Source organism: Colias philodice, chromosome 29 (genome assembly GCF_061535455.1).
Source record: "Colias philodice isolate Cphi_HAF_F1 chromosome 29, ilColPhil1 Martin Lab GWU primary, whole genome shotgun sequence".
Classification (NCBI taxonomy): Eukaryota; Metazoa; Arthropoda; class Insecta; order Lepidoptera; family Pieridae; genus Colias; species Colias philodice.
In genome coordinates this window covers 6,070,176-6,097,924 of record NC_143114.1, presented here as the reverse complement: position 1 = coordinate 6,097,924, position 27,749 = coordinate 6,070,176, and the positions used below count along the sequence as shown (strand labels likewise).

The window sequence follows — 27,749 nt, the reverse complement described above, 5'->3', positions numbered from 1 at the left end:
GTGCTTGTATAATAGGTATGCTATATAAAAAATGCCCATATTAGACCCTGAATCGTTAACAATTTTTTATTCCAAATTTCATCCAAATCGGTGCTGTAGTATCATAACATTCGCGTTGAAAATTTAAAATAAACTATTTTTTATGTAGTGTCGCTGTTAGCCCTGCTTACGGCTCGTCTTTCGCGTTGCCGCGGCCGGAGCGACGAAAGTATCTTCCCACACCATCTATTGAGATGATTTGTCCCTACTGTGGTCCCTACCACAGAACAGTATGTTTTTACTGTTCTGTGGTCCCTACATATAAGACCGAAGGAGTAGAATACATTCGATTGCTCTGGCGGGATCACGGGTGGCCAAGAGGTCAGGTATCGCCCTGGTAAGGCCACAGAGTAAGTAATATACTACGGATAGGCGAAAGACGCGGGTTCGAATCCCGCCTCATGATAGAATTTATTCTATTCTTCAAAATTTATCATTTACTAGCTGCTCCGTGCGGTTTCACCCCCGTGGCTCCACTACAGCTTTTGGTCGTAGCGTGATGATATATTATAGCCTATAGCCTTCCTCTATAAATGAGCTATCTAACACCGAAATAATTTTTAAAATCGGACCCGTAAGTAGTTCCTGAGATTAGCGCGTTAATCCATCAGTCCTCGGAATCACAGACACAATAGAAAATCTATTGTGTCGCGCCCCGATCGGGGCTTACGGTGGTCAATGGGTTAAAACAAACAATCAAACTCTTCAGCTTTATATTCTTATATATAAAATTCTCGTGTCACAATGTTAGTCTGCATACTCCTCCGAAACGGGTGGACCGATTCTCATGAAATTTTCTGTGCATATCGGGTAAGTCTGAGAATCGGCCAACATCTATTTTTCATATGTACCACGGGCGAAGCCGGGGCGGGCCGCTAGTATTAGTATAGATTTAAGCATGCTAAATTTACGAGCCAGAATTTTTAAGAATCTATGTAATCTGTACCTACCTAACATCTTGACTGCTGGCCGGTTGGCTTGGTTGGTAGTGGCCCTGCCTTCCAAGCCAGAGGTCGTGGGTTCGATCCCCACCCAGGGCAAATATTTGTGTGATGAACATAGATGTTTGCTCTGTGTCTGGGTGTTAATTATCTATATAAGTATTTATTTCAAATTATATACATATGTATGTTTATCAGCCTTCTGGTTTCCATAACACAAGCGAAAGCTTATTAGCTTAGTATGGGATCAGATCGTGCCGTGTGTGAAAATTGTCCTGAAATATTTATTTATTTATTATTTATTTATTTATCTTTATAAATCTACATTCTGCAAATAAAGAAATAAGTAAATTTGAATTTGTGATATTAGTATGGCTATAATCAAATCAAAGCTAAAGACGTAGTTAATATAATATGCTACCGGTTGCAGCATTCTCACGCTTGTTTACCGACGAGGTAGGGCTTTTTGAATAAAACAGGGTACAATCGTTGAGAAAAGTGAAAACGAGATATTTTTATTTAATTGTAGCTATCGCCTAATGTACCACTACTGTATAGTATAACACAAATTCGCTGTCGCTGTCTCTCCGTCCCTATATGATTAAATCTTTAAAATTACGCAACGAATTTTAAGCGTGATTTTTGGCAGAGTGATTAAAGGCGAATGTTTAAGGATATAATTTGTTAAGTTTAATACATAGAGGGCGAAGCAGCGCGCCGATATATAGTTTTGATATACATACTATAAGGTTGCGTTCTTAATTGTTTTTTTTTTTTTTTTTTTTTTTTTTTTTTTTTTTTTATGTGAAGAGCAGGCAAACGAGCAGACGAGTCATCTGATGGTAAATGATCATCGTCGCCCACTTGCACCCACAATACCAGGGGTATGGCGAGTGTGTTGCCGGCCTTTAAGGTAGGTGTACGCTCTTTTCTTAAAGGTCCCCAAATCGTAACTCATTGGAAACACTGCCCGCGGGAGCTGATTCCAAATTTCGGTAGCACGAGGCAAAAAACTTCTTCTAAAGCGAACAGTTGTTGATCGCCAGCTGTCCAGATGGTATGGGTGGAATTTCAGCTTATGACGTGCCGTACGATGGTGGAATTCAGCAGCAGGCAGTGCACCAAACAGTTCTTCAGAGCACTCCCCATGATAAATGCGGTAGAAGACGCATAAGGAAGCGACTTCTCTACGCAATGCCAAAGAATCAAGCCGATCGGTTAGACTTGGCTCGCCAACGAGTCGCACAGCTCTCCGTTGAATTCGGTCAAATGGAAGGAGATACTGTTGAGGTGCACCGGCCCAGAGATGGGAGCAGTATTCCATATGCGGCCTGACTTGCGCCTTATAAAGGTTAAGGCGATGGCTCGGAGTGAAATACTGCCCCGCTCTACAGATTACACCTAGTTTCTGCGAAGCTAACTTAGCTTTACCTTCCAGATGACAAGAGAACTGCACATCACTCGAGATTTCGAGTCCAAGAATTCCGATACTGGCTGTGGCTTTTAGAGGAGTACTTTGAAAAACGGGAGTCGCGATAAAGGGATTCTTCTTAGCGGTAAATGCGCAGACTTGTGTCTTATTGGGGTTAAATTGGACCAGGTTAATTCGACCCCAATTCGAGACTTCATCTAAGGAAGTTTCGATTACGGACACAAGATCGTTCCGGCACTCAATGACGCGATCCCGAGAAATATTGCTGCAGCCGGCATAAACTGCATCACACGTACTGTCGTCTGCATAGCAATGAATGCTGCTAACGCGCAGCAAATCATTGATATGCAGAAGAAACAGTGTGGGAGACAGAACGCAGCCCTGAGGTACACCAGCATTCACGAGCTTAGGTTCGGAGCATGAACCGTCGACCACGACTGTCATACTACGCTCAGTGAGAAGACTGGTGACCCATCGGCAAAATTTCTCGGGAAGCCCATAGGAAGAAAGCTTCGAAAGAAGCGCTTTGTGCCAGACCCGATCAAAGGCTTTCGCTATGTCCAAGCTGACCGCCAACGCTTCACCCTTGCTCTCAATCGCCTCCGCCCAACGATGTGTTAAATATACTAGAAGATCAACTACTAGAAGATAATTGTTGCACATAATATTAAACTGTTATCTGAATTATAATGGAACTCTATAAATAATTTAAAGTATTCAAAGCCATTTAAGTATACTTTTATCCTTTGATTAACCTTTTGAACGCCAATGACATCTATAGATGTCATGCGCAATCGTGCTCTGTGCGCCAACGACACCTATACATGCCAAGAAACAGATCATAGATAAATACAAATTAAACATATTAAACCTTTACTTTTACGTGTTTTATTTATACAGTTTATGAACTGAATCCCCAGTTATTACATAATTGTACACAGTAAACAAAATTGCCAAGTATAGTCGAGCCAATTTAATAGGCAACATTTGACGTCTATCAATTTTATCTTCGAAGAGAGGTAACCTGCTTAAAAACATCGATTAAAGTGAATTAATCGATACGGACTTGAAACATTTGTCAATCGAACTTGAAACACATGCCAATTTTAAAATTCATCAGGCGAATCCCTGTCCCAGTAATATACTTTCTTTCGTAAATTTAAGGAGCAAAATAACACAAGTATAATACATAATTAAAAAAACACAACGCATTTATTAATTTATGATGATTTTTATTCACAAGTAATCAATGCATTCGATTCTAGATGTCAGATTTTGATTTTTAGAGCAACGTCTCTGGTATTTAAAAAGAAAAAAGGTTTATTGACACAAAATTGTAGCGACGTCAGTTCTTTAAATCAGAAATTGTTTATTATGTTTAGAATGGTTTATCAGTAAAATAAAATCTTAAAATTACTTGTATCGGTCATTATTATTATAAATAGGTAATCGTAATTGAAAAAAGTTAAGCAAATGTGCAGTTCTAACAAAACGAAATATCATGTTATTCTATGTTGTCGTTACTAGGTTACATTGTTGAATTTTGTTGAACTGTCAAATGTTGCCTATTAAAATGGCTCCACTATAGTTATTCAAATATTTGATGACAAAAAATAACTTAATTAATGGCTAAAAAAGCATGTTCTCTCGCGCCAATGACATGTATACGTGCCTACTAGTGATGTAGTGTAATATTCAAGTAACTTCATTAAAATTTCAGCGAAATTACTCTAATTCGCCTAATTTTTGTAATAACTACAAAAAAAATATATAAGCTTAGTCACTGAGAAAAAAGGTAAATACTACATTCTTTGGTATAATACCATATTGTCTATATTGTGGATATTGTTGATTTGAATATTTTCCTTTTCGCCAATCATGCGCATCCCTAGCACAGTATCGATATGCAATCCCTTCTGCGCCATTGACATGAATAGATGGCTAGGAGTAATAGTGTTCTGTGAATAGATGTCGGACTGGTGACGTCGTAAGCGCGTGCCGTGTTGTTAAGTGCGGAAAGTTGTAAAAATATTTTATCGAGTAGCGGGCGAGTGAGCGAGCAGTTTTCAAAATTTATTACCTAATAAGTCTAATCAGTGCCTTTATTAGAATATTCTTATGATACAAATTGTCGCTATGTCATATCAAAATATGGTAATTGACCTAAATAGGTACCTACATATAATTAGTATTTGTAATAACTCAAGTATTAAACTAAATGATTGGAAAATAAATATGTAGTTTTAATGCAATTCCCTTTATTTAAAGGTCATAGTTGTTTTGATATTTACAAATAAACACTCCACAATAATACCTATAGTTCATATAAACTTAATAAATAAACTCGATAAGTTATAATAATATACAGCTACACATCCCTAATCAGAAGCGAGAGATTATAAAAAAAAGGATGGTTGCCCGCCCCATTGGCATGTATATGTTACGGCTAAAGGTAGGTGAGAACATAAACTTAAGATTAGCCGGCTAAACTTAGGTTTATTTTCGACGAGGTGTTAATGTTAGTTTGTTCTATCTTTAGCCGGCTAAACTTAAGTGTAACCGCAGGCCCGTGGCTAAAAATGTCGGGGTGGGTAGATTTGGTTACTATAATACATGTAAGGAACAGGGCGAGTGTTTTCTGGCACTTCGCCGGCTGCTGCCGCAGCACGCTCGCTGCGCTCGCTCGGCTCGTGCGGGTCTTAAGAGTTCTAACCTAACCTAACCTAGCCACCAGCTTTCTGCCCTGAGTCGGGGTGGGTAGATTTGGTTACTATAATACATGTAAGGAACAGGGCGAGTGTTTTCTGGCACTGTGCGGGCCCCTCAAGCCCTCCACCGGCCCGGCGCTAACCAAATCTACCCACCCCGACATTTTTAGCCACGGGCCTGCGGTTACACTTAAGTTTAGCCGGCTAAAGATAGAACAAACTAACATTAACACCTCGTCGAAAATAAACCTAAGTTTAGCCGGCTAATCTTAAGTTTATGTTCTCACCTACCTTTAGCCGTGACATATACATGCCAATGGGGCGTAACTGATAGAGAATAGTGCTGTAACTTGCTGCAATTTTATATGTATTTTTGTATCTCAAAAGGTAGATTTTTTTTGTTGATAGTTGCTATAAATGTGGTCTTAAGTTTTTACAGTAGGAGATGAGGTTAAATAAATATTATTTTTGTGTTATAAGCTGTTTATTCAAATATTAAGACGTGAATTATTATGTTTATCGATAACATTTTGGACTCCCTACTATTTTCAAGGTTATCTCATTGAATTTGTGGCTTGGCGTGGAGGGCACGGCGATGCGTTTTTGCTCTGGTGGTCAAAAGGTTAAAATAAAAAAAGCTTTTATCTATCTCATTACAAAATATGAGACACGTGTCTAATAATAGGTATATTCTAGGAACTGCTGGTGAAACTTGAAACAGGAATAACCGACACCTTGCGTAAAGACTTCGCCTTTTAGTCAAAAATAAGAACTTCAATTGAGAAAGAGAAATTTAACAAGGAAAATGTTATTTCATCTGAATTTGAAATAATCTACAAAAAATAAGTACATGTTTAACCATTGTTTAACTTTAAAAATATTTTTTACGCGACTGTACACAGATAATGTATTAAATCACGTAACCCCTTTGTTTAGCGGCTCACCCTTCAATATTCTAATAATTTATTTAAGAAAACCATAGCCCGTCTAAATCATATTTCTCAACAAAGGATACCGTCTTAGAATTTTGAAATGTCCATAAAGGAGAAACGGCTAGTCATTTTGGCGCCATTTTTCTACACCTTTTGGCGCCATTTCTGTCTTTTTTCATAAAGAATTTTGATAATTGCCAGTAAAAAAAAGGAAATAATTGTTTTATTAAACTTTTAAATTTGCATTTAATAAAAGTGATGTTTGAAAGATTAAGAATTATTTTTTACATTTGTTTAACGTTGTTAATACCATTTTTATTACAAGAATACATATCAATAATACTTATTAGTAAAATCGGTCGTTGTAAAACTTGCCGATCGTGTACAAATTAATTTTTATTAGAAAATTGAACAATGGAAGTGTACTTTTTGTTTTTATTAATTTTCCTCATCAATTTGGGTTGCATTGTGTCTGAGGCTAGTTTGAGATATGGTAAGTAAAATAATTATTTTTATTCAAACCGGAAGGTACTAGCTTTCAAATAAAAAAAATCATCAATATCGGTTCACCCAGTCGAAAGTTCTGACCAACACTAAAAAGAAAAAAAATGTATTCGACTTCAGAACCTCCTCCTTTTCTTAAAGTCGGTTAAAAAATGTAAAGCAGTAGATGGTTTTATGAATAAACCGTAGTTAACATTCGTTGTATTTCCTTGAAAATTATTATGAACTAGCGGACCGCCCCGGCTTCGCCCGTGGTACATGTTTACGTTTTCTCTACATAAGAACCATCCTCGTACTTCAAGGAATATAATAAAAAACGAATTATCGAAATCGGTTCAGCCGTTCTCAAGTTATGCGCTTACCAACACATTTTGCGATTCATTTTTATATATAAGATTAATTGTTGTTAAAATTGTTACAGTATTTATAATAGAAAACCATGATTTGGATCTGCCAGAGCAAATAGGCAAAGCTATCAAATTAACAGAAGAATCGAAGTCCGGTCTTCAAATTAAAGACGATTTGATAGTATTGGACAGGGAAAATGAAGAAGACGCGTATAATAAATGTAATCATTTTGAAACTAATAGAATAATCAATAGGATAGAAGACATAAAACTCAAAGCATGCCAAGTTTCACTTGAATAAAAAAAAGCGAAGTCCCGTGTCCCCTAATGGGGTAAGGGGCAGATGCATTATGCACACATCTGTTTCACTGATCGATTTTCTTTAGGGACAAGTAGGTGATCAGCCTTCTGTATCCTGCCAGACTGAGACATTTTTTTTTCTTCGTCTCCACCGGGAATCGAACCCTGGACCCCTCGGTTCTACGCTCACGCGTCAGCCAATGTACCAAGGAGGCGGTCAACGTATAAATCTTTTGCCTTTTTTTTCATTTGAATAGGCTAAAATAATATTACTTTTTACGACTGGATAGGACACGTCCAAACGCACTGATCAAAAAACTTTAAACTGATATCGAAAGTACTTAACCTAATGAGTAAAATGGCCATAATAAATTTTTAAAAATAAAACGAGAAATCTCTAAAAAATGAACTTGACACCCTCCTATACATTTAGTATGAGATACGAATATCCCATATGTACATTTAATATGAAAGATTTTTCTTTATTTTTTTGGTTTTCTGCTTTAATTCTTCGCAAATTTGAAGGGAAGTTCATTTAGAAACTGTAAATAGTATTGCACAATGAGGACATCACTTCGAAAATCTGCTATGAATACAAAATGTATGGGAAATAAAACGTATGGGAGCGTTTAATGTAACATTTTTGGATATTTCTTGTTTTATTTATTAAAATTTATTATGACCATTTTACTCATAAGGGTACTTTGAACTTTCGATGTCAGTTTAAAGTTTTTTGATATCTACAATAGTTACGGAATAATCGCTTGTGCACACTTAACGATTACACCCTGTATATGACTTATTCGTTTTATAGTATGCGCGTCACTATCAAAAGGAGTATCAATAATCATTGATCTATCTTGGTCATCCTGGGAAATGATTATGAATTTAGGTCTACCAATGATAAGAACACTATTAGATTCGCAACAGCTTGTGACTGCAATAGACAAATATTTGGAATCAAGAAATGCTTCTGATGCAGCTATATTGGTTGAAAGTGAGAGTGGTAGGTTGGAATAAGTATTTTAAATTAAGTATTAATATGATCATTGTCTTTTAATTTTTTTTTCTACGCAACATCTTTTCGTCCAATATCCCTCAGTGCCTAAAGACGAAAGTCTTCGAGCGGTGTGTGTTACCGGTGTTGACTTACGGATCTGAGACGTGGTCCCTAACCGCGGGCATGGTGCACAAGCTTCGCGTCGCTCAATGAGCTATGGAACGTGCTATGCTTGGGGTTTCTTTGCGTGATCGAATCAGAAATGAGGAGATCCGCAAAAGAACTAAAGTCACCGACATAGCCCACCGTATTAGTAAGTTGAAGTGGCGTTGGGCTGGGCATATAGCCCGCAGAACCGATGGCCGTTGGGGCAAAAAGGTTCTCGAATGGCGACCACGTACAGGACGTCGCAGTGTGGGACGGCCTTCAACAAGATGGACAGACGACCTGATCAAAGTGGCGGGGAGCCGCTGGAGTCAGGCCGCTGGTGATCGGTCGTTATGGGATTCTTTGGGGGAGGCCTATGTCCTGCAGTGGACGTCTTAAAAGGCTGGAACGAATACTTACTATTGTTAATTTTTCTGTGGACTGTTTTAATGTGTGTATAAGTCACCACCTATGTTTAGAGGAAAGAAACAGTATTGAAGTAAACTCTCTGTAATCCTATTTTTAATATTCCTTATTAAAGGAAATCTATTTAATATAGATAAATATGCCATTGAGTATCAATTTTATTTTATTGTTGGTTTTATAAAGGAACGAATACGTAAATAATTTTGATTAAAATATTTATGCTATTTTATGATTTCTCTATCGTTATTAGTTTAAATTCACTTTTAGATGTCGATAGAACGTTATACACCCTTCTCGGTAACTCAAACATTCGTGTGTGGGTGCACGCTGGCTTAACTAGAGATTCTGCCAAGTCTCTAAGCAAAATGCGACCTGAGCCAAGCTTCTATGTTATCCTGGGTGACCACAGCTTCGTCACTACTACATACAAACGAGTGAGTTTCATACGGTGTTCCACAGGGATCAATGTTTGGTCCTTTGCTATTTATTTATCATATAATTGAAAAAAGAAATGAATTAAAAAAAAGTATAATTAAATGGGAATTTTATATAGGCTGTCAAGGAAAGATTAGTGAAGAGAGACTATCGTTGGAATCTTGTTGTAACGGACTATGAAACTCTGGACCCGGCGCAGTTAATTCTACCTACAGTTCATCTTCAGTTAGATTCTTCTGAATGCTGCAAGTTACTTGGTATGAGCGAGTGTACTTGCTCTGAAAATATGCAGGTAAGAAAGATTAGACTTTTTTTATCAGTTTTATTACTTATGTTTGTATACGTAGTATATTATTATTAGTCTGTGCTTATATTATTAGTTCTTACTATTAAAGGAAATGATTATATATGTGTTAGACGTAACTTTTGATTTAATATTTTTGTGGATAAATAGTTGTTTCCTGTCCGAACATGCTTAGCTGTCGAATACTATAAATTGCCGCTTTCCTTTGACTCGTGGCGCATTCGTACGAAAATACGAATCGTGCTTAGGGGCTCGGACGTTGTTTATACGACGTTCGACCCAACTACCTTCACTTTGCTAATTATAATCGTTGACTTGCTGCGATTTGTTTTCAACTACCTACATCAATTAGGTAGCTGTGTAGAATCGCAGTACATTCTTATTACATTTCAAACTAATATTTAACCCGGCCTCGCGCGTTATTTCTTACATATGCATAATTTGATTACACGGAATAAATATTAAAGGACATAATTACTAATACAATAAATAGTATATTAAATTCAATTAATAATTAAAATAGTAACAATAATGTTCATTTATCAAAATGTAAAGTTAAAAAATGCAGCCAATTTAAAAAAGAAACTTTTTATTTACTGATATTAATTTTACAGAGAAAACAACAAATTTTGAACAATCTAATCAAATACGTAACAGAAACACTAATTAAAATGGATATTGAAGAACCAAAAATACTATGCGACGATCTACAAAGTGAAAATGGTACAAGAGATCAATTATATAAGATGTTGCAAGACGAAAATTTAAACAATGAAAGCTTATTCTACTGGAATCATGATAAGTGAGTTAAATATTGCATTTCAATTTATAATCTCTCCCTATATCTTAATACTATTATAAAGGCGAAAGTTTGTATGGATGTATGGATGTATGGATGTTTGTTAGTTGTTACTCTTTCACGTAAAAACTTCTGAATCGATTACAATGAAATTTAGCACACATATAGAGGGTAACTTGGATTAACACATAGGATAGGTTTTATCCCGGAAATCCCACGGGAACAGGAACTATGCGGGTTTTCCTTTGAAAACGCGGGCGAAGCCGCGGGCGGAAATCTAGTACATACATAAAATTAGCTGTGCTCCGCGGTTTTATCCGCAGTACTTCGCTCCTGTTAATCTTAGCGAAATGATAGCCTATAACCTTCCTCGATAAATGGGCTATCTAACACCGAAATAATTTTTCAAAACGGACCAGCCCCCCTAGACTTTCTATTAGCGTAAAGTTCAATAGAATAGATTATAAATGTATAAGATTGACGTTTGATTACGACGACGACGACGATTGATTACGTCAATCTCATACATTCATAATCTATTCTATTGAACTTTACGCTAATAGAAAGCCTAAACTTGTCTAGGGGGGCCAGTAGCTCCTGAGATTAGCGCGTTCAAACAAACAAACTCTTCAGCTTTATATTATTAAAGTATGGATTAAAAAAACTAATTACGCCTCTATTAATAAAATAATATTTCAGATACATTCTCAACCTCAGATCACGGTATATCCTATCAACCTACAAGCAAGACAAAGGTCTCCAAAAGATAGCTGATTGGTCAGCCACAGAGGAGTACAAGTTACTGCCAGGAGTTGAGTTGGAACCTTTGAGGAATTTCTTCAGGATTGGAACTTATCCTGTAGGTTTTAAAGTGAAACTTTTATTACATCGTCTCAAAACTGTTTGGTCTGTGTAGCGCATGTCGCGTGTATCGCGGCTGCCGAGTAGGTATACCTACTCGGCAGCCGACCGTCACGCGACATGCGCTACACAAAGCAGTGTTCGGAACCGTTCGAACAGTTTCACTTTTACCGTGGTTTCATAAAACCACACAACATTTTTTCTGCAATTTATTGGTATGGTTGTTAATTGTTTATTGGCAATGAATGTGTCATAATGTGATCTAAGCATGCGGTAGCGTGTCAAGCCAAGTTCAATAGCAGTTACAAGAAGACAATTGTATCGAATGTTTAAAAATTTAAAAACATATGATAACGTTTTCAATTCAAATTTTCAATATTGATCTATGTATGTCAAAATATCTATTAGATTAAAAAAAATTAAATAATAATAATTAATCGACTGTGGTCTAGAAACCTGATAAAATTCATTCTCGCAATTCAAAACTCGCAATAGTTGTCGAGCTAAATGCAAATAATCGATTTTCCTATAATTTATGATCGCGTTGGGCTCGCGCCGTCGAATAAAAATAAACCTACTGATAATAGTATTTTCTATTTTGATTTTACGCGAGTATTATACATTTAGAAATTAAAGATGACGACGCGGTTGGCGCTACTGTGCCGACGGTCCCGGGTTTGATCCCCGGTCAGGGCAAATATTTGTGTGATGAACTCAATTATTTTGTTCTTGGGTCTGGGTGTTATTATCTATATATGTATTTATTAAATATTATATTTATCGTCGCCTAGTACCCACAACACAAGCCTTAATTGAGCTTACTGTGGGACTAGGTCGATTTGTGTAATAACGTCCTATAATATTTATTTATTTATTTAATTATATTTATTTATATTTATATTTAAAGATTTTTAACGGATTTTAAACGCGATTTATTCATTGTAGTAAAAGTGTGCGAAACGTCGGGAAAATAATGTACTTAAGGGCTTGGTCTAGTAGTGCAAACAAATGCATCCTGTCATCCTATATGTAAATAATACAAATGTACTAAGGGAAAGTTGCTCCACTTAATTTTTAAAAATTAAATCATTCGTATGCATAATTTAATATTCGTAATAAGTACCAAAAATGACAATTTGAAACAATTTTCGTGAAAATTACACCGGGTGATTTTTTTTTTATCAGTACACAAAATTTGCGAATACTTTCTATTGATATCTTCAACTTCATGTTTATATAACTGATCAACTTTTACAAAGAAATTTGGACGAAATATAAAAAAAATAAGCTTTCCATACAAAATGCAGAACTCTATACATTTTTTTCGACCTAAGTTTCTTAGTGAAAGTTGTTCAGTTTAACTAATAAAACGGATAAACAAATTTTGTATATAATAAAAAAAAATGTAATGTTTGTGTTAAATGAAAACAAAAGATATTTATTTCTGACTAGCTTCCGCCCGCGACTCCGTCCGCGCGGATGTCAGTCTTCGCGTCTTCTACAGATTTATTATATTATGTGTAATATATAGATTTATATTGATAAACCTAATAAATCTTTTGCTAGCATTCTGATGCTTTATCGGTTGCACTGGATTTATCTCTTTTTTTTCAATCGCTTGAATGATATAGGATGGGTCCTTGATGGGCATCGAATGCTGAAGTCTCGAATCAATCAATTCTGACAGTAGGCAATTTATGTAAAATCTTGATAATGGTCCATCATTTTATTTTGCCTAAACGTTACATACTTTTTTATATATTCTATTTTTAACGAATGATTCACTCCAGTCCAAACAGCAAATAAGCAGACTTCTGCTTCTGCAACGTTTAGTTGTCCCTGAATTTAGAAAAAATAGTCATGATTCTTATCTATGACAAAAGTGTTATTTTTTGCATTGTATTTCAAATATTTAATTTTTTTTAACCGTATCTTCCGCATGAATGCGGACAGAATTTGATTTGAATGCGGAAGACATGAATGTCTTTTGCCGGAATTAGACATTTAACTTCTACTAGTCCCATTTTCCCTTTTTGATATGGGAGTGTATAAAGTAAATTTTTTAGATATTTCTCGTTATACTTTTAAAAAGTTATTATTGTCATTTTGCTCATTAGGTAAAGTAATTTCGATATCAGTTTTAAGTTTTTTGATACCTGCAATAATAACGTCATAATCGCCTGCACATACTTATCGATTACAACCTGTATACAATCCACCATCCACATTCATAATGTTTTGCTGTCCTCCTCTCCTTTACGCTGTTCACCGATACATTTGAAATGAGTAAATCTGCTACCACTGAAGGATGTTTCATTGTGATCAGCAAATTTTCACCACTGTTGTCGATTATTTGTTTTTCATTTTTAATCAGCAATTGGGAATCATCAGTTTTGTTTTTTGCAGATTGGTGATGTACCCTAACAATACGTCGAAAAGGGAAAGCATCAACGAATTATCGTTTTCGTCCTCTTTTTTTATTCTTCGCGTCTCTGTTACTTCTGTTTGTTTAGTTCTCAACACCCACTGAATTTTCTATGTTATTGTGATCTTCCATTACATCTGAGTTTTGATGATGTGATGATAATCCATTCGTTTTAATATTGGTACTTAGAGTTGGTAGACTAAACTAGAAATGGCGGACTAAATTTGTCAGCGCGTCTGTAAGATCAGAATATAAAACCAACATCCTGTATTTAAGTTACAAAATTAATAATCAAACAACATGCCGCTACGTTGAAAATGACTAGAAGAAAAAATTAAAACACCTCGGATCAATTTTGGAGTAAACAAATCATTTTCCCCGTATGGGGATTTCCCCGGATGAACTTGGGAAGTTTAAGTTCTCAATACAAGTTTATATTATATTTCGTATTTCTCAAACGAAAAATAAACATTTTTGGAACTTCAAAAAAATTATATTATAAGAAAATTTATGAGCTTACTTTAGTTTTAAAGAAATATACATCCCTTTACTGACACCCCGTAAAATAAAGAAATTGTTGCCAATCACCTTTGCAATCTATTTGGTTTCATTAACTTTATGTTCGAAGATAATTTTTTTTCTAGTAGTTACACGCGTATTTTTTTCGTTTATTTTCCATATCGAAATCAAATGTTTAAAAATACGAATATTTGCACAAAACTAAGATAAAAATAATCAATTAACAAAAATATTAAATTTAATGAAGTAGAGCAACTTTCACTTCGGTATGAAGGAAAATCGAGCGTAGAGCACACGTCAGAACGCTCCGGCCCAAGGAGCGCGACTAAAGAAATTCGCTAGGATTTTTCCTAATTATTTTAAATATTTTTTTAATATTTAAGGAATTATCAAAATTCAAAAAAAAATTTTTTTAAAGGATTAATACTCATTGGTCTTCAACCAACTCGAATAAATTAATGGAAAAAATAACTTTTAGCAGTATTTATCAATAGATTTTGTAAGGCAAAAAATGGGAAATTATTGAATTTATAACGTTCTAATTAAGAAAATCATAAGTTTTTCGGCAATTGTGTTCAGCAGTTTTTAATAACGACTATATAAGGATAATAATGCGCTGATCAGATTGTGTAAATTGTAATCGGTTGCAACGTAGTGAGTGCACAAACTTAGCTCGAAATGTCTTTGGGGGAAATAGACTTATCTTGAAGGCCTGATTAAGGTAACATAAAGTAACTTTATAAATGTGAAAAAATTCACGCGCATTGCGTATATAACACTAATTGATAAACAAGAAAAAAAAATTCAGTTTATCATTTCATTAGCCGGGAAAAAATTGTCAAATAACTTGTTGAAAACGCAATTTTGCTAGACTGCAGCCTTAATGAATAAAATATAGCGTATAAAATCCGTATAGAATCTTTAATTTCTAAACCTACTTACTATTTTTGTGGATTAAAAGATGAAGTGATTTTATGAATAAAGTTAACAAACAGTTTGAAATTTTCTAATTTTTTACTATCAGGCAGTGCCTTGGACCTTACAAAAGCTAGATACAGAAACCGGACAACCCATGTTCACAGAAGACGGTGAACCAATGTATTATGGCTATTGCATTGACCTGATTGATAAAATTGCCGAGGTATTAGAGCTTTTCTTATTCTTGTAAATAAATAGTAAAGACTCCCGTTCACAAATTTCGATTCATATAAATGACATTTCTAACTAATACTGTGTCGGCGATGTTCTTACGAGTCGAACGTAAATTCAAATGCAAAATCTTTATTTTGCATTTGAATCTTTGATCATCATAATCCCTTCAGTCCTTTTTGTGTAAAAACAGACAGACAGATAAAAGTTTAAAATATGTTTGTGTTTATACTTGTGTAAAGATCCCTAGTTTACCTGATTGAACTGCTGTATCGTTTATTTTAGAAGTAAAATAATAAATAAATAATAACTATTATGTAACTAGGCAATGGGTTTTGACTATGAGATTGTTACACCGAAAGTGGGTGACTTTGGCAAACGCCTCGCTAATGGCACCTGGGACGGGGTTGTCGGAGACCTTATGACTGGGGTAAGTATAGAATTAAATAATTATAACGTATAATCTTATATATAAAATTCTCGTGTCACAATGTTAGTCTGCATACTCCTCCGAAACGGGTGGACCGATTCTCATGAAATTTTCTGTGCATATCGGGTAAGTCTGAGAATCGGCCAACATCTATTTTTCATATGTACCACGGGCGAAGCCGGGGCGGACCGCTAGTAGTTTATATAATTTATACATACATAATAACAGTTGATATAAAGTGAAGTCCCATGTCCCCTAGTGGGGTAAGGAGGATACATTATACATCCGTTTCACTGATCGATTTTCTTTAGGAACAAGTAGGTGATCAGCCTGTGTCCTACTAGACCGAGACATTTTTTTTTCTTCGTCTCCACCGGGAATCGAACCCAGGACCCCACGGTGCTACGTTCACGCGTCAACCACTGTACCAAGGAGGCGGTCAACCTAACCAATATAGGTACTTAAAATGTAAAATATTCCAGGAAACAGATATGTCAATAGCAGCGTTAACGATGACGGCGGAAAGAGAGGAAGTTATAGACTTTGTGGCACCGTACTTCGAACAAACTGGGATTCTGATTGGTGAGTGAAAGAAAACAAACAAGAAAAACTGACAATTGACTATTTTGACTAAGGGCCGATTTTTCAATGCTTGGATAAAAGTTATTCGTCGAATAATGTATAAAACTACCATTTTAAAAAAGTATTCTAATTGTCCGTTTTTGACAGTTTACGTGACATTTTAATATTATCGTGTAATACTTTATTGGACGGATAAGTTTTAACCGAGCATTGAAAAAACGGCCCTAAGTATTTTTGACTAAATCTCGAATTACTTGGATAAGAAACTTATATCGATAAAATATTGTTTTTGATAATGTATATGTCATGGCCATATTGTAAATTTGCTAATTTCATGATATGATTGGCCACATCATGATGTGGCTTGAGCAGATCAATGATAAGAAATCGTTTCACGATATGGCCAACTAAACGCGCGGTTTTTTCATGAAATGATCAAAATTATTTGATCATATCGTAAAATAGTTACATTAATCATTGGTAGAGGCGCTGCAAGTGTTCGTGTTCGTTTTCGTGTTCGTGTTCGTGTTTGAGTTTGAGTTTGAGACTGTTTGTGTTTGAGTTCGTACTGACAATAAAACAATTTCATGAGTTTATCTAATTAAAGTGTGTTTTTTTAAGTATTTAAACTACATTTTTGAAGTGAAACTTCTGTAGGCGAGTGGAGAGTAAAATTTCAAGGTCGCGTCATGGCAAAACCGTCACGTCATGCAGTAAGGCGACGATTTGAATCTTGCTAAAGAAATTTCACTTCTTACAAGTGTGCTCAGCACACCCGCTCTTTTTTTATTAGTTATCCGGAAGCCAATCCGCAAGACATCTCTCTTCAAGTTCATGACAGTACTCCGCACGGAGGTGTGGCTGAGCATCGTAGCGGCGCTGCTGCTGACCGGCTTCATGATCTGGTTGCTGGAGAAGTACTCGCCGTATTCAGCTAGGAATAACCCGGACGCGTATCCTTATCCCTGCAGGTGATAATACTTAAAATGTAAGAGATATTGCGATAGCCGTAAAATTGATTTGGAATAAATGGAATGACTAATGACTATGGCTATTCATCTTGATAAGCATTTAAGGAATATCGGATGCCTATTTTTATCCTTATGGGTAAGAACTTATAGTCTGTTATGATATTTAAGAAAAAATCTGCTTAATATTATCGGCTAATTCTATTTCTTGTTTTAAATGGAAACTAAATAAAAACCTTAGTAGGTATTTATCGTTAATATTCATTATTCATAAATCATACATATATATGTTACGGCTAAAGGTAGGTGAGAACATAAACTTAAGATTAGCCGGCTAAACTTAGGTTTATTTTCGACGAGGTGTTAATGTTAGTTTGTTCTATCTTTAGCCGGCTAAACTTAAGTGTAACCGCAGGCCCGTGGCTAAAAATGTCGGGGTGGGTAGATTTGGTTACTATAATACATGTAAGGAACAGGGCGAGTGTTTTCTGGCACTTCGCCGGCTGCTGCCGCAGCACGCTCGCTGCGCTCGCTCGGCTCGTGCGGGTCTTAAGAGTTCTAACCTAACCTAACCTAGCCACCAGCTTTCTGCCCTGAGTCGGGGTGGGTAGATTTGGTTACTATAATACATGTAAGGAACAGGGCGAGTGTTTTCTGGCACTGTGCGGGCCCCTCAAGCCCTCCACCGGCCCGGCGCTAACCAAATCTACCCACCCCGACATTTTTAGCCACGGGCCTGCGGTTACACTTAAGTTTAGCCGGCTAAAGATAGAACAAACTAACATTAACACCTCGTCGAAAATAAACCTAAGTTTAGCCGGCTAATCTTAAGTTTATGTTCTCACCTACCTTTAGCCGTGACATATACAAAAATAAAAATATAGAGAACAACAGCTGTTCGATACAATTTAACAAATTTTTAAAATACATAAGTAGGTATACCTACAATTTTTAATAAATAATCATGTTTGTGTCTTGTGTGTGTTGTTATTACTTATTTCTATACCTATACACTAGCTAATTTAAAAAAAACCAGAGTTATTTGGAACTAAATACATATTATTATTTTATCCCCGAATTAATATTTCAGAGAATTCACACTAAAAGAGAGTTTCTGGTTCGCGCTAACATCGTTCACGCCGCAAGGGGGCGGGGAAGCGCCAAAAGCGCTGTCCGGCCGAACGTTAGTCGCTGCGTATTGGCTATTCGTCGTTTTGATGTTGGCAACATTTACCGCCAATTTGGCGGCGTTTTTGACAGTTGAAAGGATGCAGGTATAGGATTAATGTAGCTTAATTATTATTTAATAATATTTTTTTTAATATTAAGCAAAGAAATGAACTTATTTGTAACTACATAATATGTAAAAAAAAAATACATAAATTTCAATGTCGTATAGAAATCCTACCCAATTTCATAAATGTGAAAATAACTATGTTTGTCTGTCTGTTTGGCTCTTCTTCACGTCACAACCACTGAAGATGAGACGGGAGACCTTTGAGATCTGAGAAAGGACATAGAATAGTTTTGAACCCGGAAATCCTACGACTATGGGAACTATGCGTGTTTTCCTTTCCTACGCGGGCGAAGCTGCGGGCGGAAAGCTAGTATTATATAAATTTCCACAGATTATGTAACTATGTGGAGGATGATAGGTATTGTATAAGTTACTAGCGGTCCGCCCCGGCTGCGCCCGTGGTACCTACATGTTTAAACTATCCTATCTCTCAAGTTGGATCGAACTGCACATGGTTTGCGAATTTTATTATAATCGGTTAAGTGGTTTAGGAGTCCATTGAGGACAAACATTGTGACACGAGATTTATATATATTAAGATTGTATTTGTGTCTACAATAAGGTCTTCTTTCTAACTTAATATTTTATTTCATAAATGATTCTTTCTTCTTTTATTAAACAGACTCCTGTGTCATCACTAGAACAGCTAGCGAGACAGTCCCGTATTAACTATACCGTAGTAGAGGGGTCTACAGTACACCAATATTTTATCAATATGAAGTTTGCTGAAGACACTTTATACAGGTAAACTAGAGGTTCACCCCGGCTTCGCTTGTGGTATATACATAGCCTATAGTACTCAGGGATAATGTACATATCCAATGGTGAAATAATTTTTGAAATCGGTCCCGTAGTTCCTGAGATTAGTGTGTTCAAACGAACAAACTTGAAACATCTTTTTGATTTACAGATTCCCACATGTAAGAAATAATATAAGATCAGTTAATTTGAACTAGAGCGGACATAATGTTATAAAAAAAAATATAAATATGGTTTTTGTTAGTATCATTAAAATTTGTTTCCAAAAAACAATAAAAATAAAACATATGGAACAACTAAAACAAATATAGCTTAGTTAATAATTTATTATCTATACTTATAATAAATCTGTAGAGAGGCCAATTCTGTACATGAAATATATTTAAAAAAAAACTATGAAGGGGTGATAAGGGATCGCTACTGATGCCAAAAATGCAATCAGTAAAATTTTTGTCTGTCTGTCTGTCTGTCTGTCTGTCTGTCTGTCTGTATATTCGTTATAGAAACAAAAACTACACGACGGATTTTAACGAAATTTGGCACAATTATTCTTCATACTCCTGGGCAGGTTATAGTAAAAGAATCATGTAAATCGGTGTAGAAACACCAAAGTTATACATGAAATACGCTATAAGTCATCGCGCGTGAATTACATGCCATAAGGATTATTTTTGTGTATCAGTTGTCGCGTTCGACGCGCTTCGCGGCGGGAGCTATAAAAAGGCGGCGGGTCCGCACCCGTTTCGCGTTGTCACGGCATCACGTGTGAACGGCTGAACCGATTTCGATAATTCTTTTCTATTATATTCCTTGAAGTACGAGGATGGTTCTTATGTAGAGAAAACGTAAATATGTACCACGGGCGAAGCCGGGGCGGACCGCTAGTTCTCAAATAAAACTACCGTTCTTTTTGCGAATTGTAGTTAAAATTGCAGTTTCTTCAAAAACACTTTTGTTTTTTGAAGAAACTTCTGACACTTTTGTCAGAAGTGAAACTTCTTTGGCCAGATGGCCTGACGGTATTGCTATGACGCGACCTTGAAATTTTACTCTCAACGCGCCTAAAGAAGTTTCACTTCAAAAAACAAAACTACATTAAAATTTAAAAGTATAACTGATAATTAATAAATTGTTTATTTCCAGAGTATGGAAGGAGATAACTCTAAACGCGACATCTGACCAAGCTCAGTACCGAGTGTGGGACTATCCCATCAGAGAGCAATATGGACACATCCTACTGGCAATCAATGCTTCAGGTATTTAGATCCTACTAATATGTATAATTATAAATGTGAAGTTTGTGAGGATGGATGTATGTGTGTATGTTTATAACTTCTTCACGCAAATACTACTGAACCGATGACAATGAAATTTAGCACACATATACAGGGTGTAATCGTTAAGTGTGCACAGGCGATTTTTCCGTAAGTATTACAGATATCAAAAAACTTTAAACTGATATCGAAAGTACTTAACCTAATGAGTAAAATGGCCGTAATAAATTTTTAAAAATAAATCGAGAAATATCAAAAAAATTATCTTTAAACCCTCCCATACATTAAGTATGAAATATGAATATCAAACTCAAACTCAAACTCAAACATTTGTATTTGTATCCCACATACATTTAATATGAAAGATTTTAGCTTTCTTTTTCTTTTTTGGTTTTCTGCTTTAATTACTTCGCAAATTTGAAGTGGCATTTTCCACGCTTTTTCCGGACATTTTCACGCATTTTCCAGATATTTTCCGAGCATTTTCCGGGCATTTTCCACGCTTTTTTCGGACATTTCCACGCATTTTCCGGATATTTATCAGACATTTTCCAGGCATTACCCAGGCATATTCCAGGGATTTTCCAGGCATTTTCCACGCTTTTTCCGGACATTTCCACGCATTTTCCGGATATTTTCCAGACATTTTCCAGACATTTCCCTTGCATTTTTCGGTAATTTCCCAAGCATTATCCGGGAATTTCCCAGGGATTTTCCGGGGATTTTCCTAGCATTTCCCGGGGATTTTCCGGATGTTTTCCAGACATTTCCCTGGCATTTTCCGGGGATTTTCCAGGCATTTTCCACGCATTTCCCAGGCATTTTCCGGACATTTCTCAGGCATTTTCCGGGGATTTTCCAGGCATTTATCGGATATTTTCCGGACATTTTCACGCATTTTCCGGATATTTTCCAGGCATTTTCCAGGGATTTTCCAGACATTTTCCACGGTTTTTCCGGAAATTTCCATGCATTTTCCAGGAATTTCCCGAGCATTTTCCGGGGATTTTCCAGACATTTTCGAGACATTTACAGGCTATTTCAGGGAAATGTCCGGAAAATGTCTGGAAAATATCCGGAAAATGCGTGGAAATTTCCGTAAAACCCGTGGAAAATGTCTGGAAAATGCCTGGAAAATCCCCGGGAAATGCTCGGAAAATCTCCGGAAAATGCCTGGGAAATTCCTGGAAAATGCATGGAAATTTCCGGAAAAACCGTTGAAAATGTCTGGAAAATCCCTGGAAAATGCCTGGAAAATATCCGGAAAATGCGTGAAAATGTCCGCGAGAAGCGTGGAAAATTCCTGGAAAATCCCCGAAAAATGCCTGAGACATGTCCGGAAAATGTTGGGACATGCGTGGCAAATGCCTGGAATATGCCAGGGAAATGTCCGGAAAATGTCTGGAAAACATCCGGAAAATCCCCGGGAAATGCTCGGAAAATCCCCGGAAAATAACCGGAAAATACCTTGGTAATGCTCGGAAAATGTCTGGAATATATCCGGAAAATGCGTGGAAATTTCCGCATAAACCGTGGAATATCCCTGGAAAATGCCTGGAAATATCCGGAAAATGCGTGAAATTGTCCGGAAAATATCCGAAAAATGCCTGGAGAATCCCCGGAAAATGCCAGGGAAATGTCCGGAAAATGTCTGGAAAACATCCGGAGAATCCCCGGGAAATGCTCGGAAAATGCCTGGGAAATTCCCGGATAATGCTTGGGAAATTACCGGAAAATGCCAGGGAAATGTCTGGAAAATATCCGGAAAATGCGTGGAAATGTCCGGAAAAAGCGTGGAAAATGCCCGGAAAATGCTCGGAAAATCCCCGGAAAATATCTGGAAAATGCGTGAAAATGTCCGGAAAAAGCGTGGAAAATGCCACTTCAAATTTGCGAAGTAATTAAAGCAGAAAACCAAAAAAGAAAAAGAAAGCTAAAATCTTTCATAATAAATGGGATATTCATATTTCATACTGAATGTATGGGAGGGTTTAAAGATAATTTTTTTGATATTTCTCGATTTATTTTTAAAAATTTATTACGGCCATTTTACTCATTAGGTTAAGTACTTTCGATATCAGTTTAAAGTTTTTTGTTATCTGTAATACTTACGGAAAAATCGCCTGTGCACACTTAACGATTACACCCTGTATAGAGGGTAACTTGAATTAACACATAAGATAGGTTTTATCCCGGAAATCCCACGGGAACGGGTTTTTCTTGAAGAAACGCGGGCAAAGGCCAAAAGGTTAGTTAAGGATCGTTGTATTTTTAACTACACAGAAAGAGTCGGCTCGCAACTGTCTTTTTGTGGACGTTTGGAAAAAGTAAATTCTCGGCATATTACAATATGCGGAGCGTTTGTAAACGAAATAACACAATTTGCCTGCGACTTATCTATTCTTGAATTTGTTTAAACATTTTAATACTTAAAATTAAAATTACTTACTTACTTAACATTTTAACTAAAAATTAAAACATTATAGTATTATAATATTTCTTACAGGACCAGTGCCAGACGCTTTAACAGGATTCCAGCAAGTGAACGAACATACAGAAGCCGATTTTGCGTTCATACACGATTCCGCTGAAGTCAAGTTAGTGAAGAAATTTTATAAGATTAAGGAGAAATATTCGTATTATAATTAATATTCATTATCATTACAATTAATTCTTGTAAAAGAAATTGGTTGTTTGTAAAGTAGGTTTACGATCGAGATGTTTACGTGATAACGTCTTATTGGTGGCAGCGCTCGAGATGAGACGGGAGATCGGTCCGTCTCTCTCTCGTTATACCTGCGATCGCGCTCGTGAGGTTTTGGTGTGACACAAGTTTCTGAACATGTCACCCGACTAAAACGATTTTAAAAACGTCATCACGTTAAAACAATAAAAACCAGTTCATCCGATCGTGTATAGGTCGAACTAGTTACGCCTAGGCAAAACTAGTTTGTCCTGAAATCGGGTTTGGCCGGTAACATATTCTTTTAAATTCTTGAAATTATGAAATAACAAATCATATAATACTATAAGTATATCAAACCTAACACTCTATAACATTAAAAAAAATATTCCATAGAATTGAAAAAATGAAAAATAATATTTATTATTAGCGGTATTTGAATTGTATTATAATATAAATGCCCTAGGGCCTAGACTTCTAAGATTAAACTCACTTTTACATATTAATTAAGAGAAAGAGATCATCCACGCCCTCTTTAACAAGTTTGCACTAACTTCTAAAAACCGACATAATTATTTTAACATATACAGCTTTTTTTTATTCTTACATTTTTTACTACTTTTAAAATTTTATAAAAATGATCAGTATGGTAATTAGAATAGTTAAGTACATTCTACAAATACGTTAAAATTTTCCCAGATACGAAATAACCCGTAACTGCAATCTAACCGAGGTTGGCGAGGTATTCGCTGAGCAGCCCTATGCGATAGCCGTGCAGCAGGGCTCCAGGTTGCAGGAGGACCTGTCCAGAACTCTGCTGGACCTGCAGAAGGAAAGGTTCCTGGAGCAGCTGGCTTCTAAGTGAGTTCATCATCTATACAAGGTGGATTTTTGAGACGGCTTACCTTAACCATTACGAAGGTTTCTGAGTTGGTAAGTGAATATACAGGACCCTGCTTGACCTGCAGAAGGAAGGGTTCCTAGAGCAGCTGGCTTCTAAGTGAGAAGCTTTGTCTTTAAGATTTTGTACCTAAGTATATTTTTTTTTCTTTCTATACTCTATGTGTTAACCGGAAGAATGTTTTTTTTTTACAATTACATTTCAATGCAAAAGTATATGTTATGATAGCAATGTTATTATAGGATAACTTATAAATTATATAAGACTAGCTGCTCCCCGCGGTTTCACCCCCGTGGCTCCACTCCTGTTGGTCGTAGCGTGATGATATATAAACCTATAGCCTTCCTCGATAAATGAGCTATCTAACACCGAAAGAATTTTTCAAATCGGACCAGTAGTTCCCGAGATTAGCGCGTTCAAACAAACAAACTCTTCAGCTTCATAATATTAGTAAAGATTTAATATTCTGTACAGGTATTGGAATGAAACGGCTCGACAATCTTGCCCTGATGCAGACGAATCAGAAGGAATAACATTGGAAAGTTTGGGTAAAACAACATTGTTTATATTAAAAACTAGCGGTCCGCCCCGGCTTCGCCCGTGGTACATGTTTACGTTTTCTCTACATAAAAACCACCCTCGTGCTTCAAGGAATATAATAAAAAAAGAATTATCGAAATCGGTTCAGCCGTTCTCGAGTTATGCGCTTACCAACACATTTTGCGATTCATTTTTATATATAAGATTAAACATTTTTTAATTTAGAATTTTTTTGAGTATCATCAAAATATTAAAACTTAAAAAATTCAGATTGGACGTCAAAAAATATTGTAGTTGATTTTAGCTTTCCGCCCACGGCTTCGCGCGTGTTTATATAGAAAACCCGCATAGTTTCCGTTCCAGTGGGATTAACTTATCCTATGTGTTAATCCAAGTTACCCTCTATATGTATGCTAAATTTCATCGTAATCGGTTCAGTAGTATTTGCGTGATTCGTGAAAGAGCATTTATAATATTATTATTAGTAGGATAGGATATTTTTTAGCAATAAAATAAATGGTATAAAATACTATTACTTCTACTCGATCCAATAATTTTTTCTTCTGTTTCTCAATTTATTATCTCGCTTCTTTGCCTTCTCCCCGTGGTTGCCTGGCAGAAATCACTGCATAGTGATAAGGCCGCCCTTTGTGCTTTTGTTTATTGTAAACTGTTATTTTATGTATCTGGTTTATTGCACAATAAAGTGTTAAATAAATAAATAAATAAATAAATATTATTTATTTTTTACCAGGCGGCGTATTCATAGCAACCCTATTTGGCCTAGGCTTAGCAATGCTAACACTAGCCTGGGAGGTGTTTTACTACAAACGCAAGGAAAAAAACAAAATTCAAGCCCTAGACGCCAATTTAGAAAAAGAAGCTTTTCCCGTCACTAAAACTTTGCCGAAGAAAATAAAAGAGAGCGTCGGTAAATTGAGAAAAAGAAAGAAAACTGTCAAAACTGTCACAATCGGTGACAGTTTTAAGCCGGCTAAGGGTGTGTCGTATATAAACGTGTATCCACGTAATATGGATTATAGACCGTAAGAGTATAGATTTAGAGTTCTTATTGAAGTGTGATTTGTGTAGAATTTTCGTGTGCACACAAAAATATGCATTTTAGACCTTACCTGTATAGATTTAGAGTTCATATTGTATTCTAGACTGCATTATAAATTATGTATATTAAAAAAAATTGAATTATAGACCATAGTTGTATGGATTTGTGACTTTTATAGACTACAGATATTTAGTCTAGTAGTACGAATTAAAATTGTCTTTATAGACCGTAACGTGATAGATTTAGAGTTCATATTTCAATGTGACTAATGTAGTTGCTTCGTAAATTAGTACGTATGAAATAGTCGATTATGGATCTTACCAATATAGGTTTAGAGTTCATTGTAGTGATGGATATTTCTAGATGAATGCAAATTCGCAGAATACTGATTGTAGACCGTATTCCCATAGATTTAGAGTTTATATTGTACTTTGACAGATTATTAATAGTCAGATTTCATATTTTCTTACCACTATATTTTCATTCTATGATCGACATGTGCTTGAAAACATTACGGCCTTACTAATAAAAAGTTAAACAATTGATAAATTTCTACCATTTTCTACCATAGCTGTGTCCTGCTCTTGCTCACATGAAACGTCAATCATAAAAACAAGACAATCCATTGCATAGCGAATGGATAATATTTTATTAGTAAGACCGTAACTATCTGTTTAGTTTTTCTCTAAATGTCTGAGTTATAATAATTTATGAACACTGTTGTTATAGAATAATTTATTTTAGAATATGCAATAAAAATATACGAGAACAATGTGTGTCTTATTTAATAATCATCACTATACCTATACTTTGTGCACTATCTATCCCTAAGCCGAGTAGCATTCATAACAATACAGTTGATCTGCTGTATATTATATACCTACATACTACTTCATCACTACATAGTATAAAACAAAGTCGCTTTCTCTGTCCCTATGTCCCTTTGTATGCTTAAATCTTTAAAACTACGCTACGGATTTTGATGCGGTTTTTTTTAATAGATAGAGTGATTCAAGAGGAAGGTTTTAGTATACAGGGTGTAATCGTTAAGTGTGCACAAGCGATTATTCCGTAACTATTGCAGATATCAAAAAACTTTAAACTGATATCGAAAGTACTTAACCTAATGAGTAAAATGGCCATAATAAATTTTTAAAAATAAAACGAGAAATAACCAAAAATGTTACATTAAACGCTCCCATACAATTTATTTCCCATACATTTTGTATTCATAGTAGATTTTCGAAGTGACGTCCTTATTGTGCAATACAATGAGGAGGTCTATTTACAGTTTCTAAATGAACTTCCCTCCAAATTTGCGAAGTAATTAAAGCAGAAAACCAAAAAAAACAAAAAAAAGCTAAAATCTTTCATATTAAATGTATAGGTTGATCCAAAAGTAATGATAATTGGGTATTTCCTGTGCACATAAAAATATAAAATAAATGTTTTATGCTTGCTCATGTAATCACTAAGTTATCACAAAAAAATTATATCTACAGGCCACGTTTCCAAGTATTAACATTAATTTTAATGTGAACAGTGCGAGCCAGAATGTTTCCCGACGAAAAGAAGAAACAACGATTCGACATTTAGAGGGTGAATTTCTAAATTTTTAATGAGATCAGGATAATTTTTTGTCACGATTTGTGACCATGGGCGTTAGCTGGGTTCACCATGTTTATGCTGAAACCAAGAAACAATCAATAGCCTGGATGCGAGCTTCCAAAGTGACGGTGAAGATTTTCAAAGTGAAAATTAGTGGGATAGATTAAAGCCGTAGTTTTTTGGGACGCTGAAGAAATGTGGAATATTTTAAGAAGGTAGCCACTACTACACAGGGCTCTTACTACACAGACCAAATTAAAAGATTGCGGGTAGGTTAGTAAGAAAAAGAGACATGGCAAACTTCGGTCTTGAATGTTGGTTCACCAAGACAACGCACCAGATCACAAAGCGTCAGTTGCGATGGCTGCCAATCAAA

At 35.8% G+C, this 27,749-nt stretch overlaps 1 protein-coding gene and 1 long non-coding RNA gene across 2 annotated transcripts in view; one reads left to right on the top strand and one right to left on the bottom strand.

Moving 5' to 3' along the window:
- The first annotated feature begins 312 nt into the window (after positions 1-312).
- Ir8a (Ionotropic receptor 8a) lies at positions 313-26,210 on the top strand. Its single transcript, XM_089713023.1, has 18 exons — positions 313-389; positions 6,978-7,124; positions 8,018-8,209; positions 9,044-9,210; positions 9,330-9,503; positions 10,130-10,317; positions 11,014-11,173; positions 15,144-15,260; positions 15,594-15,698; positions 16,181-16,280; positions 17,074-17,251; positions 18,339-18,522; positions 19,168-19,289; positions 20,448-20,560; positions 23,085-23,175; positions 23,961-24,122; positions 24,637-24,710; positions 25,457-26,210. The coding sequence occupies exons 3-18, from the start codon at positions 8,080-8,082 to the stop codon at positions 25,750-25,752; spliced, it is 2,361 nt and encodes a 786-aa protein (XP_089569149.1). The 5' UTR covers positions 313-389; positions 6,978-7,124; positions 8,018-8,079; the 3' UTR covers positions 25,753-26,210.
- LOC149476015 (uncharacterized) overlaps positions 5,446-27,749 on the bottom strand; it is a 232,628-nt gene continuing 210,324 nt past the window's right edge. The window contains exon 3 of the long non-coding RNA XR_016318002.1: positions 5,446-5,769. This is a non-coding gene — a long non-coding RNA (uncharacterized LOC149476015). The remainder of the gene's footprint in view (positions 5,770-27,749) is intronic.

Excerpts from the sequence above, each read along its gene's own strand:
- Ir8a (XM_089713023.1), top strand. The coding sequence starts at position 8,080 with ATGATTATGAATTTAGGTCTACCAATGATAAGAACACTATTAGATTCG. Across the intron at positions 8,210-9,043 it reads ATTGGTTGAAAGTGAGAGTG|ATGTCGATAGAACGTTATAC; the intron begins GTAGGTTGGAAT and ends ATTCACTTTTAG. Across the intron at positions 10,318-11,013 it reads TTCTACTGGAATCATGATAA|ATACATTCTCAACCTCAGAT; the intron begins GTGAGTTAAATA and ends ATAATATTTCAG.